General features: G+C 38.2%; 1 protein-coding gene across 1 annotated transcript; it reads right to left on the reverse strand.

The window, feature by feature from the left end:
- Positions 1-3672: 3672 nt before the first annotated feature.
- AMTN (amelotin) lies at positions 3673-9268 on the reverse strand. Its single transcript, XM_081813077.1, has 5 exons — positions 9167-9268; positions 8996-9064; positions 6885-6971; positions 4734-4799; positions 3673-3840 (listed from the first exon to the last, which is right to left on the reverse strand). The coding sequence occupies exons 2-5, from the start codon at positions 9047-9049 to the stop codon at positions 3688-3690; spliced, it is 360 nt and encodes a 119-aa protein (XP_081669203.1). The 5' UTR covers positions 9050-9064; positions 9167-9268; the 3' UTR covers positions 3673-3687.
- Between the last annotated feature and the right edge of the window lie 12461 nt (positions 9269-21729).

Here is a 21729-nt window from a genome sequence, read left to right on the forward strand (position 1 = left end):
TTTTAAAATACAAAGATTTATCAAAGCATATATGTTTAGTCTTATAATGGTTACCTGGATATTTTGCTGTTAAAATAGAGCACTGGTAGAAAATTATGGATGATATTCTATCATTTTGATACTGGCAGAGTTCTTAGAAATAAGTGAGAAATAATTTACTGGTCACTGATAACCACTTAAATGTTATGAAATTTTAGTTGAAAAGATTTGGGTGAGGTGTTGGCATGTGCTAGTACTCTAAGAACTAACCTAGAGTTTGTCCAAGAGAACTAGTGTTTTAAAGTTTATTTTTTTTCTATAGACATTCACATAGTGTCATGAAAGTCATCAAAATGGGAATTCTAACACTAACCAACCCAAAATATGCGAAAGTCTTATGAAACAGACTCTTAACTTTGTTATTTCCCAAGATAGTTTGTTCAGTAATACCCATAATGCCAAAAGGTATCTACATTTAACTATATACATTTAAGAAAAAAGCCTTACTGTCAGTCAGATCCTTGGCTACTGACGATAAAAAAAAAAACAATTTTCAGAATGGTGATTGGAAAGTAGGGTGAAGGGAAGGGGCACTCAGGATTTGGAAAAAAGCATAATTGAGATTTATAAAGGCCATTTCGAAGGAACAAAAAGATACAAATAGGAAACCACAGTTGTGTAAGTAAAAAGTGTAATTAAAGATAATTTAGTTTTTCACCAATGTAACAATAAGGAGAAAAATTTTTTATTAGTTTTTGGTAGAGAAATTGTTTGAAATAAAAATAGCTAACACTGAGTGTTTACTGTGTGGTAGGCACTGTTCTAAGTGTTTTATGTTTATTTGCTCATTTAATCCTTATAACAGCCCTAGAGGTAGGTTCTACTTTAATCCCTATTTTAAATCATGAGGAAAATGAGCCACGGAGTGGTGAAGCAACTTGACCACACACATAGTAACCAGAGAGCTGGGATTTGACCAGAGTTTCGTGGTTCTAGAGTTTACCCTTAACCACATTGGCCTTGCTTTGATAAATGAGAGCTGTGGACGGGTGCCCAGGTTTCTGGCAGAGGATATAGGCCACTCTGCATAGGGAGACACAGGATTGGAGGGCTGGGGCTGCACAGGAGGTCAAAGAGGTGTTGGCATATCCTGGAGACATTGAAGAATCCCTACTGAGAATGGGGATTGATTTACATTAGTGCATATTGGGGAGCGTGCAATATCAAACTGTCTCTGCTCAACCTTCGGTGACATCCAGGACCTGGAGTACATGACCTGAGCCAAAAGCAGACACTTAGCCATCTGAGCCACCCAGGTGCCCCATCTTTCTTTCTTTCTTTCTTTTTTTTTAAAGGTTTTATCTATTTATTTGAGAGTGAGGGAGAGTGAGAGAGAGAGCACGAGTGGGGTGAGGAGCTGAGGGAGAAGCAGACTCCTCACTGAGCAGGGAGCTTGATGCAGGGATCCCAGCACCCTGGGATCATGACCTGAGCCAGAGACAGACGCTTAACCAACTGAGGCACCAAGGCACCCCTCCAGTGGATATTCTTTGGTGAATATGAAGATGTACTAAATTGGGCTTCAAGATTAGAGCAGGGCAACAATTGAAACTGAAGCTGGGAAGGTAGCATATGGATTATATCAGGGTCATGTGTTAAAGAAATTCTCATTTTATTTGCCTGTATCTCTAGTCTTTTTCAGAGGATCACTTTTATTATTAAGATATAAATAAGCGGGGTGCCTGGGTGGCTCAGTTGGTTAAGCGGCTGCCTTCAGCTCGGGTCGTGATCCCAGAGTCCTGGGATCAAGCCCCGCATCGGGCTCCCTGCTCGGCGGGGAGCCTGCTTCTCCCTCTCCCTCTGCCTGCCTCTCTGCCTACTTGTTCTCTCTCTCTATCTCTCTGTCAAAATAAATAAATAAATAAAATCTTAAAAAAAAAGATACAAATAAGCAGCAAATACTCGAAGGCTCTAATATATCTGTAAGAAATAAACACTGATAGACAATTGAGTATACATCTCAATATTAAAAAATGTGAAAATTAGTTATGTCACAGAATTTCACAAATATGTATAAATGAAGCAGTAGAGAGTTTCTTTTTATTTTGGACAAATGAAAGTACAGAGAAAAGTATTAGTTGCATATGATATAGAATTTAAACTGAGCAGCTTCAAATTGTTTTGTCAGTTAAACGCAACTTTGATTATAATTACTGATTAAGACAAGCTTGCTCTTATTAAGACCTGGAGGTGTCCGTGGTGGTAGGAAGATGGTAAGAATATATTGGTTCATTGCTTTATTCATGTTTCATAGTTTTGGAATGTGTATTAAAAGTCTTACACTTTTGTATGCCTTTGGACCCTGTTCCTAAGAACTGATCCTAAGGAAATAATCATTGATATGGTCAAAGACTTAGTTAAAGGATGTTCACTGTAATAGTGTTTACAGAAGCAAAAATTTTGATTAAAAAACCCCAATTTTTGCAATATGATGGAATACTAAGCAATCAATAGAAACAATTTTATAGGTGAATATTTCAAAATACAAAGACCATTCAAAATACATTAAGTGAAAAAATTAGATTATAGAACATTTGACATAGTAAGAACATATTTTCTTTAAAAAATATACTTACATGTGTAGGTAGAAAAAGCACTGGAAGGACATACCCTAGAATGCTGACCATGTTTAGTTCTGGAGGGTGGGTTATGGGTGAGTTTTATGTTTCTTTTTGCTTTTCTATATTTTCTTAATTCTCTATAATTAACACCCAATACATGTAATACATAAAACAGCTTCTACAAAAAATTAGACCATTATGTGGGAATGATAGGGGCTGAGTTCATGTGTTAGAGAGAATAAGTGATCTATAAATAACTTAGTCTAGCTGTAAAGAGATCATTGTGTTTCTCTCCAAGTCATTAATTTATTCAGAGAAGTTTCAAGAAGGTAAAACTTGAGCTTTGTCTGTAGTTAAGATGCAACACTTCTGATCAGAGTGATGCCCTACGCCTATCATTTAAATCCTAGTGGGAGAGGGTTTTTCGGGGTTTTCCCTGAAAGCACGTAATGATGGGAGGGGAGAAGGAACTAGAGAGTTGTTGGGGACTTGAGAGGAGGCACGAAGCAAGTGCACAGAAAAGGAGATTAGATTTGCTGGAAATAAACTTTATCCATCTCTCAATTTTTTCTTTGGGATGATTCTGGTCACCCAGAAAGTCTTCTATAGAAAACAGCAAGGTAGAAAAGAATCCTGCTATCTCTTGATTTCCCCCCTTATATTCTTTACTTTTTAATCTTCCCCAGCACCTCACATTTTCCTGTTACCCGTTACAAATGTATTCTAGAGAGGTTATGGGGTGGCACGTTCAGTTTTCTTGGTGAGTTTTCATCAAGGACCAAATTACTAAAGATGCTCTATGTTCAGTTGAACATTCCTCTGTAAATTTCTGGGTAAAACTTTTTTTTTTTAAGATTTATTTATTTATTTTAGAGAGAGAGAGAGAAGGGGGGGAGCGGCAAAGGGAGAGGGAGAGAATCCCAGCAGATTCCCCGCTGAGCATGAAGTCATATGTGGGGCTCCATCCCAGGACCCCCAAAACACAACCTGAACAGAAACCAAGAGTCTGACACTCAACCCACTGAGCCACTCAGGTCTCCCTCTGTGTAAAACTTTTAAGAACCTTAAAAAAGTTCTTTCCTTCCCTTTAGGCTTCTACTTGATAGAAAATGCTCCCCAGTGTTGAACTGAACTCCCATCTTGAGCTTACTTGGGGTTGCAGCTGCTGTTGTGTGTTCAGTCCCCGCAAGTTCAGTGGGAGGGTCTGGGTACCAGGTGCCATCCCTGCAGCAGGATTTAGCTATAGGGCAACAAAAAAGATTGTCATTGTGTTGTTTCATGTTGAACATTCAAGAAACTAAAATGTGTTTACCAAATGTAAAATATCTTTAAAGGGAGGATTTGCTAGGCAAATATAAACATTTGCTATGCACACATAAAAAATAGTATGTGATATACTATTGCATTAAGAATTAGGTATAGAGATGAAGTTCAGGGACTTATTTAGTCTACTAGTACAACCATAAAGTCCAGGACTAACTTTTCCCACATGAACCCATTCTTTTGAGGATTACTTGGATGATTTTATCCTCACTTTCCCCTTTTGACTCTAATAACTATGGTTCTTGAGATTTTTTTGATAGCTTTCTTATAAAGAAATTAATTTCTTCATAGCCTTCCCCATAAAAGTGGTGAGGGTCACAATGAAATATCTAGTCTGAATACAGTCTAATACTAAGTTTAAATCTGACCACCTTAATCAGGAAAGGAATTTATTATGTTTCTTCTCCCAAACAGAGTAAACTATACAGATAGTCCATGAGAAGAATGAAGATTTTTCTACCCCTTCTAGTTTGCTCTAGTTGGGGTGATGATAGTGGTCATAGTGTTTGTCTGGGTGTGTGGACATTGTAGGGGCAGTGAGGAAAATATGTTGGAGGAATGTGCAGAGGAGCTTGAAGAAGAGGTAAGAAGAACTTAAGCAGTTTAAGACATGAGAATTTGATTAATTCCTTTAGAAGCCCTTTTGTTAAGAAAAATTTTTATGATGTACTGAATAGATCCCATGCTCTGACTTTTCTGTGTTCCCTTTCAACTTATCTACAATGAATATGTGTGTGTATTTGTAGATACACTCAACATTAGGTATTGTATTTAACAGTGGACATTAAAGTGATATGAAAGAGTACTTACCAGCTGCAGATCTGACCCCAGTGCGAACATCTGTGTCAGTGGTATTAGACTTAAAGAGGGGAATACCTGTAGAGGCATTGAAATTGATGTGACACCAGAGCTTGTCTGTTTCCACCATGCTGTCAGTGGCAGATACCCTTAAGTGTCTGTATTCCCGTCACAGGTGGATTTAGGATGGAGGTAAATGGAATTGAAGTTTTGGGGCCTCTCACCAGCAATGACCCCTTCTGTGGCCCCCAGTGGCATCCTAGCAATGTGTTGAGTTTAAAAATGTGTAATTGGCTCTTACTTCTTATCTCATAATAAATTATCCACAATGAGATACCACCTCACTCCTGTCAGAAGAGCTAAAAGTAACAAGCTAGGAAACAACAGATGTTGGCGAGGATGTTGAGAAAGGGGAACTTTCTTACACTGTTGGTGGGAATGCAAACTGGTGCAGCCACCATGGAAAACAGTATGGAGGTTCCTCAAAAAGTTAAAAATAGTGCTACCCTCTGACCCAGCAATTGCACTACTAGGTATTTACCCAAAGGATATAAACATAGTCATTCGATGGGGCACATGCACCCCAATGTTTATAACAGCAATGTCCACAATAGCCAAACTATGGAAAGAGCCCAGATGTCCATCAACAGATGAATGGATAAAGAAGATGTGGTGTATATATACAATGGCATACTACTCAGCCATCAAAAATTGAAATCTTAAAACCATTTGTAACAACGTGGATGAAACTAGAGGGTATTATGTTAAATTAAATAAGTCAATTAGAGAAAGACAAATATCATATAACTTCACTCATGTATAATTTAAAAAACAAAACAGATGAACATAGGGGAAGGGAGGAAAAAATAAAATAAGACTAAATCAGAGAAGGAGACAAACCATAAGAGTCTTAAACTGAGAAACAAAACTGAGGGTTGCTGGAGGGGAAGTGGGTGGGGGGATGGGAGTAACTGGGTGATGGGAAAAAAAAAATAAGACTAAATCAGAGAGGGAGACAAACCATAAGAGACTCTTAAACTGAGAAACAAACTGAGGGTTGCTGGAGGGCAAGTGGGTGGGGGGGATGGGGGTAATTGGGTGATGGGCATAAAGGATGACATAATGAGCACTGGGTGTTATATGCAACTGATGAATCACTAAACTCTACCTCTGAAACTAATAATACACCATATGGACTCTGAAAAACAAACTGAGGGTTCTAGAGGGGAGGGGGTGGGAGGATGGGTTAGCCTGGTGGTGGGTATTGAGGAGGGCACATTCTGCATGGAGCACTGGGTGTTATGCACAAACAACGAATCATGGAACACTACATCTAAAACTAATGATGTAATGTAGGGGATTAACATAAGAATAAAAAAAAAGAAAAAAAATACATGATATGTTAATTGATTTTAAATAAAATAAAATAAAAATAAATTATATACTTTAGTACTTAATTTTACATATCTAGTTTTGTCTTCCTTTTCTTAAACAGCATCCTCAAATTGCATAATCTTCAGGTTCCTTAAGGAGTGAGATGGGGTCCTGTCTTGAGTGCTCTCTAATGTCCATAAACTAAAAAGAGAACTTTAGACTTTGGTGTTATTGTACTACTTCACAAACTCTAGATGTAGGTAAAGAGGGATCCTTTAGAGCAGAGCAAGTGATGGAGTGGGAAGAAGGGGATAGCCAAGAGACAATACAGTTTTCAAAAGTTTTTACATAAGCAAATTTTACAATAACATCAGCTCATCAGTAACAATGGAACTTAAGAAAATTATAAGGAAATCCAGTTATCTTTATAGAGATATCTTAATCCCTGCTAGCTCTGGCAGATACCACATATGATTATGTCACAGTAGTGCAAGGGCATTGATGACCAAGCTTTGTCATTAGGTGTAGCTCTAGCTTTTCAGGTTTTACTATTGGTTGCTAAACCAAATTATTATTGAGACAAAAAGAAAAAGAATGAAGATGCCTTGCTTTTCCTGCTCAAAATTTTCAAAAAGTGTTTTGGTTCTTTTTTGTTGTTCTTGTTCCCAAGAGAAAGTCTTTTTCTCTTGTTCAACCATAAGACTGTGTGTAAATCTTGATTTTAAATTCACTAGTCTTCCCGTGTTTCCTTTGTTGGTCTGCAAATGTTCCCTATTGTAGGACTCTCACCTGATTTGGCTGCTGCTGGTTTAGTAATGTTGCCTGATGTGGAGCCGGTTTTGTTGGAGGAAGTCCCAAAGCAGGGTTGAGCTGCGTCTGTGATAACAAATATTAGATTAGGCAGGGATGGGTCTGAGGTTTTGTATCCATTTATTTCCAGGATGTAACAAGCTGTCCCAAATGGAGAAATGTCTGCCTTTAGGCTCTGTGTGTTTCTGGAGTAGTTTTAACTCCCTGGGAAGTTTCGCGTGTGACAGGAGATGGAATTGTAGAGTGGAAAAATGCCAGAGCAGAGGGGTGTGGTGGGGAGGGGTCTAGGGTGGGGCTGGGCACATGGACCTCAGGTAGTAGTTCCTAGGCTTCCTTCTCTGTAACTGCCTTCCTCCTTTTTCAGGACACGAAATACATCATCTGTACCTTAGTTCTGTAAACATTTGCTTTTTTCCCCCATGCCTGAAGGTAAGCTGCCATAACTTCTACTGCATTTTCATGAAGCTTCCTGCTTCTGCCTTGTGCCTGACAGGTTATTTCCCGTAATGGAAATTCAATCTCCTTCCCAGCCTGGGTATTTTCCTAGCGTATTAAGAATAACTGAATTCTAGGGGTGAAATTGTCCTTGACATCCCTATCATCTATCTAATTATCATTGATTCATTTTTTATGCCTTTCTGATGATTCAATAAATTCACTTACAAATAATAAACAATGCCTTGTCCAGGTGTCCCGAGTTTTCATTTGATAAATATCACTACTGTACCTTGTAGACACGTCAGTGTCACACCCTGCATCCCCTGCTCCTCTAACTCTCCAGCTGCTTTCACATCATTGGCTGTTAGCAATCTGCTTTAACCCATGTGCCACTCCTCAGTCAACCTTGAATGATTGCTGTGCACCCGGAAAGTTTTATTTATCGTGAGTTTTCACAAATTGTGTCGTAATTTAAATACACTAAAGACACCCTATTTAGAAGAACCTTTCGGTAAATTTGTTTGAAGTGAAAAATCCATGTTTTACAAAATAATTACTAATTTACCTTGTTTCAAAAATAAATTTTGGCAGACAACTTCTTTAAAGAAGGACATAAGTATATTTGGAGTGAAATAAGGAGATTGCTTCTATCCCCTCCCTATAAGATCACCCTGTTCATCTTCAGAGAACTAAGCATAGTTAAAATTTATAATTTAACATTTCTTTAAAAAATCTTTATTAGTATCTACAATCCTTGCAAACACCATGAAGGATCATGTCTTCTTCCCCGCTCACCATTGTATTTTCAGCACTAGCATAGTATCTGGTACATAGAGATTTCAATAAGTATTTGTTGATTGTATGGATGACTATAGATGTGTCAAAGGAGTTCAACTAAGAATGGTCTCTTTTTGTTCTTCTATTTCATAGAAAATTCCTTCTAATTTTTTCTTTATGTCAAATGTCATCTCAGATGGTCAAAGGGAAGTCCACTTAGAGAGGCAAACCACCCACATCTATGTCTATAAAATATTGGAGGACAATTGGAGTATGTATTCGAACACTAGTACTCCTTTCTTTCAAACACCTGTTATATGTGAACGTATTTTTCAATGTTCTAAGTAAAAAAGTTGGCCACTTTGTAATATCCTCTTGCTGTTGTGCACTTTGATCACCTTTTAGAGTTTATATAGTCATACAATTTGGTAATGTTTTTAGGGTTTACATAGTCTACATGTTTCATGCTTCCAGTTAGGAAAGTCAGAAAATGTAGTTTACCTCTTTAGTCATGAGAAAATAATTGTTTGCCAAGAAAATCTTAAATTCTTCTTGGAAAGCAAAATAATTATCCACTTTGAGTAGATATAATTTAAGGCATTCCTTTCCCCCCTAGTTTTTACCCCACTGTTCTGCCAAAATAATTGAAATTCTATCATGTTAGAGTGGATGCTTTTTAAATATCTAAGTATGTTGAAATATGCACTGACACCTTATTAGTTTGTCATTTTTCACCTTGGAAAATAAAAACAGAAAACTAAGGGGATGGGTCAAAGGACAGAGCAGTGTTGCTGGAGTGCAGGAGAAAAGTTATGTCTACAAGCAGAGGGTGCTGCTGAGGCTGGTTGGTAATAAAAGAAACATATTGCACTTACCGGTAATGACTGAGTTGATCCTAGAAGATAAAGTAGTAGAATCATGGCCTTCATGTTTCAAAATGCTATCTATAATAACAAAGTAGTGTCACTCTTTCACTCTATTTTTTTCCCTTTCAGAGAAGATATTATTTAAAAATTTCTATTTGAATTATGGCCAATTAATGTTACCTTTTTCTCCACTTGGCTAAATGTAGGTGAAATGATATTCAAAATCCGGTTGATTGCTCCAGTGTCTGTAGTGAATAATTTTACCCTTTGATGAGTTGTAAGTTTGTAGAAGGAATTTAAACTCAATTCCAGGAGGCTGGCAACTGAGAGGCCAATCAGGACTTAGCTGTCTGTGAAATCATTTGGTTTCTTTCATTTCCCAACATTTCATTAGATGAGTTATTAGCTGCAGACATCATATTACCCAATGTCTACCATTTGAATAGAGGGTATTTCAGGAAGGCATACCCTGTGCAATTAAAAAAAAAGTGCAGACAATAAAAAAATTACAATCCTCTTTCATCTCCTCTCTTTCCCAAATGACTTCCCAGATGTATCTGTTTTGTCCTGTTTCCATGAACATATAAATCAAACATCAGAATGTACAGCTTTGTGTATAGTTAAAAAATTAGGTCTGTTATTTTTTGCTTTGCAACTTTATTTATTTGACAAATAATGGACAACTTCATGTGTCATTACATATAGATTTATTTCATTTATTTAATGGTTACATTATATTACATAACATTTCTTTTTGCTGGACATTTCATCCATTTCCATTGTATTTTATAATGATAAAAGTGGAACAGTGAACATCCTTATAAAACTTCTCTCACAGATGTGGGGATATTTCTGTAGGTTTTATTCCTAGAAGTGCTGAATTAAAGAATATCTGTTTTAAATTTCAGTAGATAAGGCTGAATTGTCATCCAGAAATGTTGAATGGTATGCTTTATTTTAAACAAGGAAAAAGCTACTGAAACTCGAACAAAACACAGGTGCCCACTGAGGTCTGTTTTACAACAAAAGAACAACTAAATGCTCACCACAGGTTTTCAGGGCCCCAGGCTGCACCAGGAGTTTTTGAGATTTGCTACCTCTTTAACAATGTTTTTATGGAGCTTGGTTGGGTCTATTCAACAACTTCTGGGTGCAAATCAATGATGAATTTATGTCATGCCAGGATTTCACATGGAAGGCCACTGCAGATTGGTTTGTTTTAGGGTCCAGAAAGTCTTTCAGTGGAAAATTGTCTGGGACAATGAGGCATTCCAAAGAGCTTTTCTTTAACTATTCCCTTCATGACACAGTCAATTTTTGTTATTGTCAGGTAGGAATGGGAATACTGTCTAGGAGGGGAAACACAAAGTTTAGCAAGTAGATGCTTGGTAAAGGGCAATGATAGAAGCACACACAAGTATGAAGGAGAGCATGGTTAATTTTGTTGGGGGCAGAAAAACAGAAAAAGTTTCACAAGAAGGTAATCCTAAGCTGGGTTTTGAAGGATAAGAAAAAATTCATTAAGAAGGCAAACAGAGCATCTAGGCAGACCAAGCATCTAGGTATGGAGGGATGATGTTATTGTTTCTTAACAGTGGAACAAAATGGAGTGAGGGTAAAAGTGGAGGATGGGGTTGGAGAGATACCTAATTTTAACCTTCTGTAGCATTTTGTTTGTTTCTATTACTCATGTTGGCACTTAATTAGACATTATCTAATAGGGTTCCTTCTTTATTTCCCAATTGTATATTTCTCTTGAATTGGATGGAGAGTCCTTAAGGCCTTGTCTTATATTTGTTTAGTGTCTTCTATGTTAATAACACTGCAAAGCACTAGATGGTCACCACATGTCAATGAATAAATGGTAGAGGTATATGCTATAGAGAATTAGAACAAGGTTGAGGTGAAAGAAAACTTCAGAGAGGAGACTGGGTTTTAAATGGATTTGAAGAATAAATATAATTGGTGAGACAGAGAATAACCTGGAAAGGGGGTGAGATTGAGAGGAGCAAAGGAACATAAGTGCTAAAGGATGTGAAAGGGAAGTACTTTATTTATGTTTTCACAGGCTTTCAATACCTTCATTCATTCCTTTATCTAGTCAACTCATTCTTCCAACTCATAATTCAGCATATATTCACTCTGTGTTCTGCTAGCATTGTTTCAGACCTTGGAAATAAAAGTGAATGGAAGTGGCAAAAATCCCTACTCTCATGAGTTTGCATTTTGGTGGGGGGAAACATTAAATATTCAAGCAGCCTTATTGTGTAGAAACATTAAATATTCAAGCAGCCCACGTGACGTTAGGGAATGCACTTTCCCTGGGCATTATTTTTAGTGAATGTGTAGGAGGTGGGGCTTCCTTAAATTTTTTTTATTTTTCTCTTTGGTGGAGGCAGAGTTGAATTTTATGGCACTGTTGTTTCTGGAATTAGATGAGGAGACTCATGCTCTATCTCCAGCCTAGAATACAGGGCTACTGAACAGCTCATTGGAACTGAATCACCCTTGACTGGGCATCAGGTGATTCAGGGAACTGACAGTGCATCCAGTTCCTTTTGCAAACATGCCTCCAACCCCAAGTGGGAATGGGACACGCCCTAGCTGGAAAACTGAGCAGTCAGTGAGATTTGACCAAAATAAACATGGGAAATTCAGAAGGCTGAGTAATTTCTTAGACAAGAAATTTTAAGTCTGAAAGCAGATAACTTACAATAACATAATTATGGAGTTGAGTGTCAAGAAATATGTACTATAAAAGGAAAAAAATTCCTAAATCATTATAAAACAGAGACATCAGCAAAAACAATGAGGTCATTTATTTTTCTAAAACAACTTAGGATATCAGGATTCATTAAAGTGTTTTATGAGCTGAGATGACATCTTTTGGACTTGTAGGTCTAGACAATTCTTGATCTTTCTAATTGGTTTTAGTTTTATTTCTTTGGGTCATGGACCTCTTTGATAATCTGATTGAATCTATACACCATCTTCTCAGAAAAGTGCACTTTGCTCATGAACACAACGTGTATCAGAAAACTTTAGAGGTTTCATGGGTCTCCTGATAGCTCAGGTTAAGAGTCTCTGGTTTATTTTTTATTTTATTATTATTTTTTTAAGAGAGAGAGAGCATGAGCAGGGCAGGGGGAGGGGCAAAGGGAGAGGGAGAGAGAGAATCTTAAGCAGCCTCCATGTCCAGCATGGAGCCCAATGCAGGGCTTGATCACATGACCCTGAGATCATGACCTGACCTGAAATCAAGAGTCAGGCACTTAACCAACCGAGCCACTGAGGCGCCCCAAGAATCTCTGGTTTAGAGGAATCTTTGTGGAAAGGTTTAGTAATTTATGTGATCCTTGAACTTTCTAGGTTTTCTCTAGTCAAGCAATGTACTATCTTCCCAACTCCATCACACCCAATGGATGTGAGAATATCTGGAATTACCCAGACCCAAGGTTCTCTTTGTGAATCCCAATCTAAGACACTGCTTGGCAATGAAAGAATAAGACAAACTGGAAACCTCTCTCTCCTTCCACCACTTGAAAATTCAGCCACAGAGTTAAAAGGATTCAAGACACGTGATAGCTATTAACTATATTGATAGCTTGACTGAATAAATCAAATAAATGAATAAGTGGAAACAGTAGTCAGCATTCCCTGATGCATGGCAATTTCAATGATACCTATTAAACATAAACCTAAATTGTACTGGGCCAAGCATTGTACTAGATGCTAGGACACAAAAGTGATTAAGACAGAATCCCTGCTTGAATTTTTGTGGGAAATACAGCGAGTATCTGATCACTGTCCAATGTACAGGTGAAGTGGAAGTGTGCACTAGAGGTCAGAACACAGCCTTAGTGCATTTTCATCTTGTTTCTCTGCAGTTTTTCCTCGTATTCCCTCTGTCTGGGGTCTCACTTTTCATCTCTGCTGTTGATGTCCTATTCATCCTTAAAGATCCTTCTTTATGCTATAATCTCCATTAAGTCTCTCTTTCTTCCCCTAATTTGGAGTCAGCCTTTTCCTTTTCTGAAAACTTCTGGGAATTTGTGACTTATTTATTTTATTCTACTTTGGCTGATGCTATTGCTATTTGTGCTTATGTTTTGAGGTATTAGATTTCAAGTTAGATCTTGTCACTTTAACATCCAGCAAAGTATCTTGCATGTGGTAGAACAATTAATATGAGTTGAATTGAATTAACACTTGCTTGACTTTGTCAATTTACAAAATTCTTTAAAAATGTTGACCAGTTTGTACTATCCCAGAGGAAATTAGGGCATATATGTGGAAATCTGCAGAAGAGCCACTTTTTAATGGAATAGTTTTGTGAATGCCAGAAGGACAGCCACTAAATTAAGTATACTTAAAATTCTGCTAAATAGAATATAACTATATAAGTTTTTACTAATCTTTTGAAGTTCTGTTCAGATTTGGCAACGGAAAAATAGGTCCAGACTTCTTGGCAGAGTAGGTTGCCCTTGTCAGAGGTAATAAAGTTCAGTATGTAATGCCATTATAAATGTTGGATATGCTATATCAAATTTCTATAGTCTATAAAGTTGAGCTCAATAGATTGTGGTAACATTGTACTCTGTTTATGCAAAATAATTTCAACTTAACATTAAAAGTATGTACTTACGGATTAAAAAAAAATAAGCTTGATTGTAGATGATTTTCTAAAATGGAAAAGAATGTCCTGCAAATGGCAACAAATTGGGATGTTGAGGGGAGGGATAAGAGACACAGTACTAGTGTAATGGATTAAGTCATAATTTCAGTGTTTAGATGGTATGATGGTTTAGATAAGGTTCTGGGACGGTGTTGGACATCTATGTAGTTTCAGAGTCCATACGATACTGCCAATTGGGTAGTTACTTTCAGTTTTGTCAAAGTAATTGGGAAAATACATAGTTTCAAAGTCAAATGGGGGGTTAGTATATGATTCTGTGATGCCATATGGAGATTCTGTATTTCAAAGTTAGATGCAGAGTCAGTGTAGGGTTGGGTGCCATTACAGAGAGATGTTTTATTTCAAAGTAATTGTCATTGGTGCCAGCTTCTGGGCTGTTGTAGGATGGGGTGGTTTGCTTTATGTTTATAGCAGATGTTAGTGTGGGAATTATAGTTGGAGTTGAGTTGCACATGTGGTGGTGATGGTAGAAGTTGTTTCAGAAGTAGTGGTAGCAGGGGTAATGAAAGTTATAGTAGTGGTTTGTGTTTCAGGGTGAGAGTTGAAAATGAAAATATTATATCTGGATGTGAACTTGGATAGAAGATCACAGAAGGGAAAATTTCATTTTGATAATGTTGAGTTTGTCCAAGTCTCTTGTTGATTTGTGGATTTGGATGGAGTTTGGTGATATCAGATGTTTTTTGAGATAACTTTGGACAAGATTGAAATTTATGAGTTTTTTTTATGAATAACAGATTTTAGAAAATATTTTGGTAGATGAGATTTTGATTGACTACAGGGTTTTGTATGAGTTTTTGTAGAGCAAGTGCCTGATTAAATAGCTGGTGTAAGAAGAACCTTGGACAAGACAATTCTCTGCTTAATAGCTGTTCTTGGATGACAATAAGGAAAGGCTACGCCTGATGAAACAACTGCTTTTGGGTGCATTTTAGATGGGTTGGCTCTTTGCTCATTAGTTATTCTTCAGTAGTTTTGTGTACATGCAGGTCTTAACTAAACAGCTGTTTTTGGACCAGCTATGGACAGGGAAATGTTTTCCTGCTAAGTTAGTTTTAGTTGAGTTTGTTTAGAGGCAGCTGTTTTTTTTTTTTTTTTTAAGATTTTATTTATTTATTTGAGAGACAGAGAATGAGAGACAGAGAGCACGAGAGGGAAGAGGGCAGAGGGAGAAGCAGACCCCCCGCCGAGCAGGGAGCCCAATGTGGGACTCGATCCTGGGACTCCAGGATCATGACCTGAGCCGAAGGCAGTCGCTTAACCAACTGAGCCACCCAGGCGCCCTAGAGGCAGCTGTTTTTAGGATGAGTTTTGGAAGGCACAGCTCTTTGTATATTAACTTGTTTCAGATGAGTTTGTTTGAGGTAGCTCCTTGCTGAGTAACTTCTTTGGGCAAGAGAATTCTTTGCAGGTCAGCTTGTTTTAGATGAATTTGTGTTGATCTAGGTCTGGGCTAAACAGCTGCCTTTGTATGAGCTTTTGATAGGAAGGTCTTTTCTGACAAGTTGATTTCAGATGAGCTTGTGTAGAATTAGATCTTGAATGAATAGCTGTCTGGGGATGAATTTTCGATGTTGATTAGCTGGTCTCCAACAAATTTGTATAGAGCCAAGTCTTGACTGACCAACTATTTCTGAATGAGTTTAGGATGGAGCTATTTTCTTCTCATGAGCTGATTTGGGGGAAAAAACCTTGAATTTGATCAGACTTGTATTGAGTTGAATTTGGACCAAACACAGATGAATCAGATTATGCTCTATGCTTGGTTCTAGCTTTCCTTTGCTGATTGTCATGGGATTGATCAGAGAGAAGGGTAACCATAAAAAACTATCATTAAATCTTAGAGGAGAAAAAGTAAATAAACTGATGGCAGTGTTTTTTATTTGACCCTCATTTTACTTGGAGGTCTAAGCTAGCTCTCATCTGTCTATATAATTTAGTTTTGTAGGATTTTCTTGATTAAATACTCCAAATAACTTTTTAATTGCATTTTTAAATCACCAGATGTCAAGGAGGCGCTTAAATATCAATTGTTCAGTCTAAGTAGTTTATGTTAATCGGTTTGAGAACCTATCAATGTGGGGATGGGAAGGAATCTCTTGTCATGGGGCTTGTTTTAGTGGCTAGTTTCACTATGTGTCCTTATCCCTTTACCCTAAGCCCAAATGAGTTCTAGTCTTATAACTAATTATTTAAAAATATCTGTTGGGTATTTACTATTTTTCAGACACTGTGCTAGACAGTGAAGATTGAGCTGATAGATTCTCAATTTGCTATCTCTGATGTAAAATGAGAAAGATGAGGCCTAAGATTCAGTCATGCCACAGGCCAACATCTTGAAGTGTGGATGGAGGTAGAGTACAAGAGATTGAGAAAGAGCAGCATCTCAGAAGAAAAACCTGGAGAGGGTGGTTTTACACAAGGCAAAGTAAGAGAGTTTTGCAAGAGTGACAAAGTGATCAAAGTGTGGAGAGTTGCTAAGAGGTCAAGAACAGCAATGACTGAAATATGTCCATTTAAATTAGCAATAAGTAGGTCAATGGTGAACTGAGGAATTGGAGTCATGGGGTGAAAGCTGAACTGGAGTATACTGAGGAGTGGGAGGTAAAGAGGTGGACATAGGGAGGTATGATGTCTATAGACAACTCAGCCTTTTGAAAACTTCCACTTGAACTGATGAAGAAAAAAGGATAAAGGCTCTGGGAAGGCAGGATGTTTTTGTATTTGGAGCAGAAATGGAGGGATTGGTCTTTGACTAGGTCACTGTAACAGAAATAAAGGAGAAGAATATGGAAAAAGACCCAGGTATATTTGTAGATATGGTGGCAGTAAATTGAAGGATTCAATTAGATGAATTCTTTTTGCTCTGTCTGTCAAATAAATAGTAGGAAAGTTCATTTACTAAGAGTTCGGGGTCAGGGAAAGAGACTGAGATTTTAGGCTGGAGAACACATAACATAATTTTTTTTTTTTTTAAAGATTTTATTCATTTATTTGCGAGAGTGAGAATGAGAGACAGAGAGCATGAGAGGGAGGAGGGTCAGAGGGAGAAGCAGACTCCCTGCCGAGCAGGGAGCCCGATGCGGGACTCGATCCCGGGACTCCAGGATCACGACCCGAGCCGAAGGCAGTCACTCAACCAACTGAGCCACCCAGGCGCCCCCATAACATAATTTTTTGGAGTGTGAGTGAGCATGCTGACAAGAGACCAGTGGTCTGGAGCATTGTTCTGTTGTGTGATCATGTCCAGTAACTGTTGGCATCTTGGTTTCAGTGGTGTGGTTCAGTTGTTTCCACTGGGTGCCTGCATTACTGCGGATACTTAGCCTTGGTGATGAGGACAGTCATAGCTTTAGGGCAAGTATGGAACTAGCTAGGGATACTTATTTGGGATTCTCCCACCTCTGATCTCTTCCCCTTCCCCACTCCTCACCTTCCTTAACTGAAACAACATGGAGAAAATAAAGGTCATTTTAGGGGAACTCTCTTATTTTCATAACATAACTGCACCTGGACTCATTTTCTTTTTGGACTCCTGCTAATGGACAACTCCTCTACTTTTGTTCCAGATCCCATTTTTTTTTTTTTAAACTTTCTTAGGGACTTCCCTTTTCCAGTTATCTTCCCATCTCTTTTCCTTGGATCCTTTCTTTCTTTCTTTCTTTTTTTTTTTTCAAAGATTTTATTTATTTGACAGAGAGTCTTTCTTTCTTTCTTTCTTTCTTTCTTTCTTTCTTTCTTTCTTTCTTTCTTTCTTTCTTTCTTTCTTTTTTTCAAAGATTTTATTTATTTGACAGAGAGAGACACAGCGAGAGAGGGAACACAAGCGGGGGAGTGGGGGAGGGAGACTTCCCGCTGAGGCTTCCCATTGAGCAGGGAGCCCGATGTGGGGGTTGATCCTAGGACCCTGGGATTGTGACCTGAGCCGAAGACAGAAGCTTAATGACTGAGCCACCCAGGTGCCCCTCTTGGATTATTTCTATCAGGATACCAACACAGTCCACGTTAAGAAACACAACACAACTCTCTTGACTCTACATCTCCATCCAGCTGTTGCCTTATTTTTTGCCTCTCTTTCTCAGGAGTTGTTTGCATTGTCTCTGTTTCTTCACCTCCCATTACTCATTTCACAATGGCTTCCATTCCCACACTCCACGGAAACTGCTCTCTCTTTGGGTCTCTGGTGACCCCCATGCTGCCAGTGCTTTCATCTTATTCAGTCTTTTGGTGGCATTTGAATCATTAACCACTGCCTCTTTCTTGAAATACTTTCCTTTCCTCTCTTGACTTCCATGACACCACTCTCCTATTTTTTCTGCTATCTCCCTGATTGTTCCTTCTAGTTTTCTTTATTGTCTTTAGAAAAGCTAGAGTGCCTCCAGGTATAGTGCTAAGCATTCTTCCCTCACCTTCTTTTTCACTGTCTTCCCTTTGCTTCCCTTTTCATTTCTTCTCCCATCTCCCTCCTCATGTGATCTCACTCATTTCTATGTCTTTGAATACAATTCAAATGCTGATAACTCTCAATTCTATATTTTCGCCTAGATTTTTCCCATGAGTTCAAATCCCTATACCCAATGGCCTACTTGAGATCTTTATCTGGATATCTAATAATTATCTTGAACATAATATGGTTCAAACTGACTACTTGATTGTACTCTGTATTCCTCCCAAACTAATCTTTTTTCAAATCATTGCCATCTTGGTAAATGGCACCATTACCTACCCAGTTTTCCAGGTCAAACACCTAGGATTTATACTTTATTTAACCCACTTTGTCATGTACCATCAGTACTACTTCAAAAATATATTCCAAACCTCTTGATTTTTCTCCAGTCCTGTTCTTCCCCCCAAGTCTCATCTAGTTCTAGGTTTTACAACCTTGACACCGTTGGCATCATGGATTAGATAATTCTTTTTTTGCAGGGAGACAATCTTGTGCATTGTAGGGTGTTTAGCGGCATCCTTGGCCCCTACCCACTAGATGTCAGTAGCATCCCTCCAGTTGTGAAACAAAAATGTCTCTGGATGTTGCTAAGTGCATCCTGGTGGGGGCACTATTGTACCCAGGTAAGAACTACTGATCTAGTTTAAGACACCATTATCTCTAACATGAATTGCTGTGATAATTGCCAAACTAATCTCTTGGCTCTTACCCCTGCCTCCTGGGGTAGGGCTCTTACCCCTCATTATCTGTGCATGGACTACTGCAATAGCTTTTTCATTACCCACTGCTACCACTCTGATCCCTCTACAGTTCTCTCTCCATGAGGCTACTAGAGAACATGTTGATACTGTCTTGCCCTACTTAAAAAATCCTCAGTGGCTTCTCATTGAATTTTCAGTGAAGTATAAACTTGTTACTATGGTCTATACAATCTTTTTAAATGTTTAAATTTTTTAAATTGGAGAAAGTCTTAAAATAATTTAGTTTTTTTTTTTTTTTTTTAAATTTCATCTGGTACTAGTGTTCCTGTAGTTCATTATGTCCTTGCCACTTTGGACTCCTTTCTGTTTTCCACAAACTTGTCAGAACTTTTGCCTTTGCTTTTCCATCTTCCCAAATCCTTAATCTCTAGATGTTCACCTGACTGGTTCCTTTTCAATCTTTAGCACTTGGCTTACATGTCTTCTTCTCAGAGAGGACTTTTCTGGAACACTCCAGTGCCCAAGGAAGCACTCCCCATTGCCTTCCGACACACTACTTCACTTACTTCCTTCACAGCACTAACTACCACTTCGAAGGACCTTGTTTACTACAACTTACCTGCATATTCTCCTGGCTAGAATAAGATATCAGGATCGGACACATTTGTGTTTGAATCCTGACTTTGGTACTTGCTGGCTGGATATCCTCAGGCAAATTAAGGAATATTGCTCATCTTTAAATTCTTCATGTATCAAATAAGCATTTTCATCTTCACCTTATAGAGTTGAAGTTTTTATGGCTCTGAACAACTAGCATTATTCTTGGCACATAGTAGATACTTAGTATTTATTTTCTGTTTAAGGTTTGAGACCCAAGGCTAAGCTGACAGCAGATCCACATCTGTGGGAAGGATATGCTCTGTGGGTCCCTTTGCTGCTGGCTTTAAGCAATAATAGGTCACTTCTTCATAAAAGTGAAGAGCTCCTCTCCCTCCATCCCTTACCATTGCTGGCTCTCCAATTCTTGTTTGCAGGTATCTGTGTTCTAAGCATGTGTGGGCTATAGACTGTCAGCATTCCCAGTCAGTTATACTGGGGACTCCTCTATGGCCTGGGGCTCAAAAACTCACTAGAGAACATACACAGATTAGATGCAACTGGGAGAAGTTTAGCTAACCCATCTCCGGGTGCCCACCCTTTCTCTATTGCAGACTACTAGCAGAAAATTTTGATGTTTCTGGTATCTTATTATGTAGAGTTATCGTTCCCTTTCTTTGCTCACATCCCAGGATACAGATTAGCTCTCAATTCTATCTTCGCAAAATCAAGAGTGTTAAAAGAAGGAGCAGTTCTTTCTCTACACGGAATACTACTTCCTCATATTGTAGTTAGATTTAAAAGTGACAAATCTTTCCCTTTCTTTTTTTTTTTTTAAAGATTTTATTTATTTGAGAGAGAGAGAATGAGAGAGAAAGAACACACGAGAGGGGATAGGGTCAGAGGGCGAAGCAGACTCCCTGCCAAGCAGGGAGCCCGATGCGGGACTCGATCCAGGGACTCCAGGATCATGACCTGAGCCGAAGGCAGTCGCTTAACGAACTGAACCACCCAGGCGCCCCAATCTTTCCCTTTCTACATGTGTAATTCCGTGAAGAAATAAAATCGATCAATCAGTAATGAGTACTGTTCCTAATAGATGCCCAACACTAACTTAAAGTGGAGGAAACAAGAAGAAAAACAGTAAAATATCCACATGTTCTCCAGGACTGTTTTGGAAGCTATCTGACAAAGTTGAGGCATTTGTTCAGGAAGCCATGTGAAGATGTTTCTTATTGTTTCTTGTTCAACATAGTCCTTGGTAAAGCTAAAGGACTATTTACCCCCAGGTGGTTCCTAGGGTTGATCTGTTTATCTTGGAAGATTATCTGTGACCTTCTACTTTCACTCTGGAAAAGAGAACCTTGCTTCTAACATAGTTATCTTCAGAAACCGTGTCCAGATAATGTCTTTTTATTTTGTGTAAGCCTCTGCTGATGATATCCACACTCTTTTAGCATAGCCACATGCTTCTATATTCTTTGTAGGTGCTACTGTACATTAGTAATATAATTAGCAAATTAAAGAATGAGATTAAAGTACATCCTGTGTCACAGGTACTTAGAATATGATGCAACATGCTGTTTGCTATCTCTTCTAAACTACAGGTTTCTAGATTTTTTAGATTGTACCATTTAAAGAGACACAGTGACACCATGAATAAAATAGCAAATAAAGTAACAAAACAAATGAGCCAGTGAGCAAACCAACCACCCTCCCAAGACTGGAATCTGCACTTCAGGAAAGCTGCCAGCAGAGGAAGCCTCTGTCAAGGCCATGCTTTGTAAGAGGATGTTGGCAATTTTTCTCAAGCCATGAAGATGTTTTCCTCTAACATACTTCGAATTTATTTGATTGGAAAATTTATTTTCATGGAACTGCTCTTCTATGGAATACATTTTGAGAAGCACAAGGCACATTATCACTTGAAATATACTTTTTTAAAGCCTTAATGGTATATTTTTAGCTTAGATTGGCTTTTTAGGAGTTTTAGAAATGTCTGAAACATGAGTTTCACATTTTTAATGAAGCACATTTTTAAGTGCAAGCAAATTCATAGCTCTTTTACATGTGTTATAGAGAATATACAGGTTGATTTAAACATACTGGACTTTTCCTGAATGTTGCTTTTCCTGCATTACATTTTTTTCTGAAAATATTACCAACAAATGTCATAGGGTATGGGTTGATGGGAAGACCCAACAGAGGCATTGTGTAAATCGAGCAGTGTTTTCTTATAGGAGGAAGTCAGCACAATCAGGATTGTCAGCAGAGTGAGCAGCAACTTTCTCTAAGAGAGATA

Source organism: Leptonychotes weddellii, chromosome 2, assembly GCF_054177405.1.
Source record: "Leptonychotes weddellii isolate Sample4059 chromosome 2, ASM5417740v2, whole genome shotgun sequence".
Lineage (NCBI taxonomy): Eukaryota > Metazoa > Chordata > Mammalia > Carnivora > Phocidae > Leptonychotes > Leptonychotes weddellii.

Bases quoted from the DNA above. Each gene is read 5' to 3' on its own strand.
- AMTN (XM_081813077.1), bottom strand. From the start codon at position 9,049: ATGAAGGCCATGATTCTACTACTTTATCTTCTAGGATCAACTCAGTCA. The intron at 4,800-6,884 runs GTGAGAGTCCTA...ATGCCTCTACAG, and splicing joins ACCAGCAGCAGCCAAATCAG to GTATTCCCCTCTTTAAGTCT. The intron at 3,841-4,733 runs GTAAGTACTCTT...GTTGCCCTATAG, and splicing joins TGGGGTCAGATCTGCAGCTG to CTAAATCCTGCTGCAGGGAT.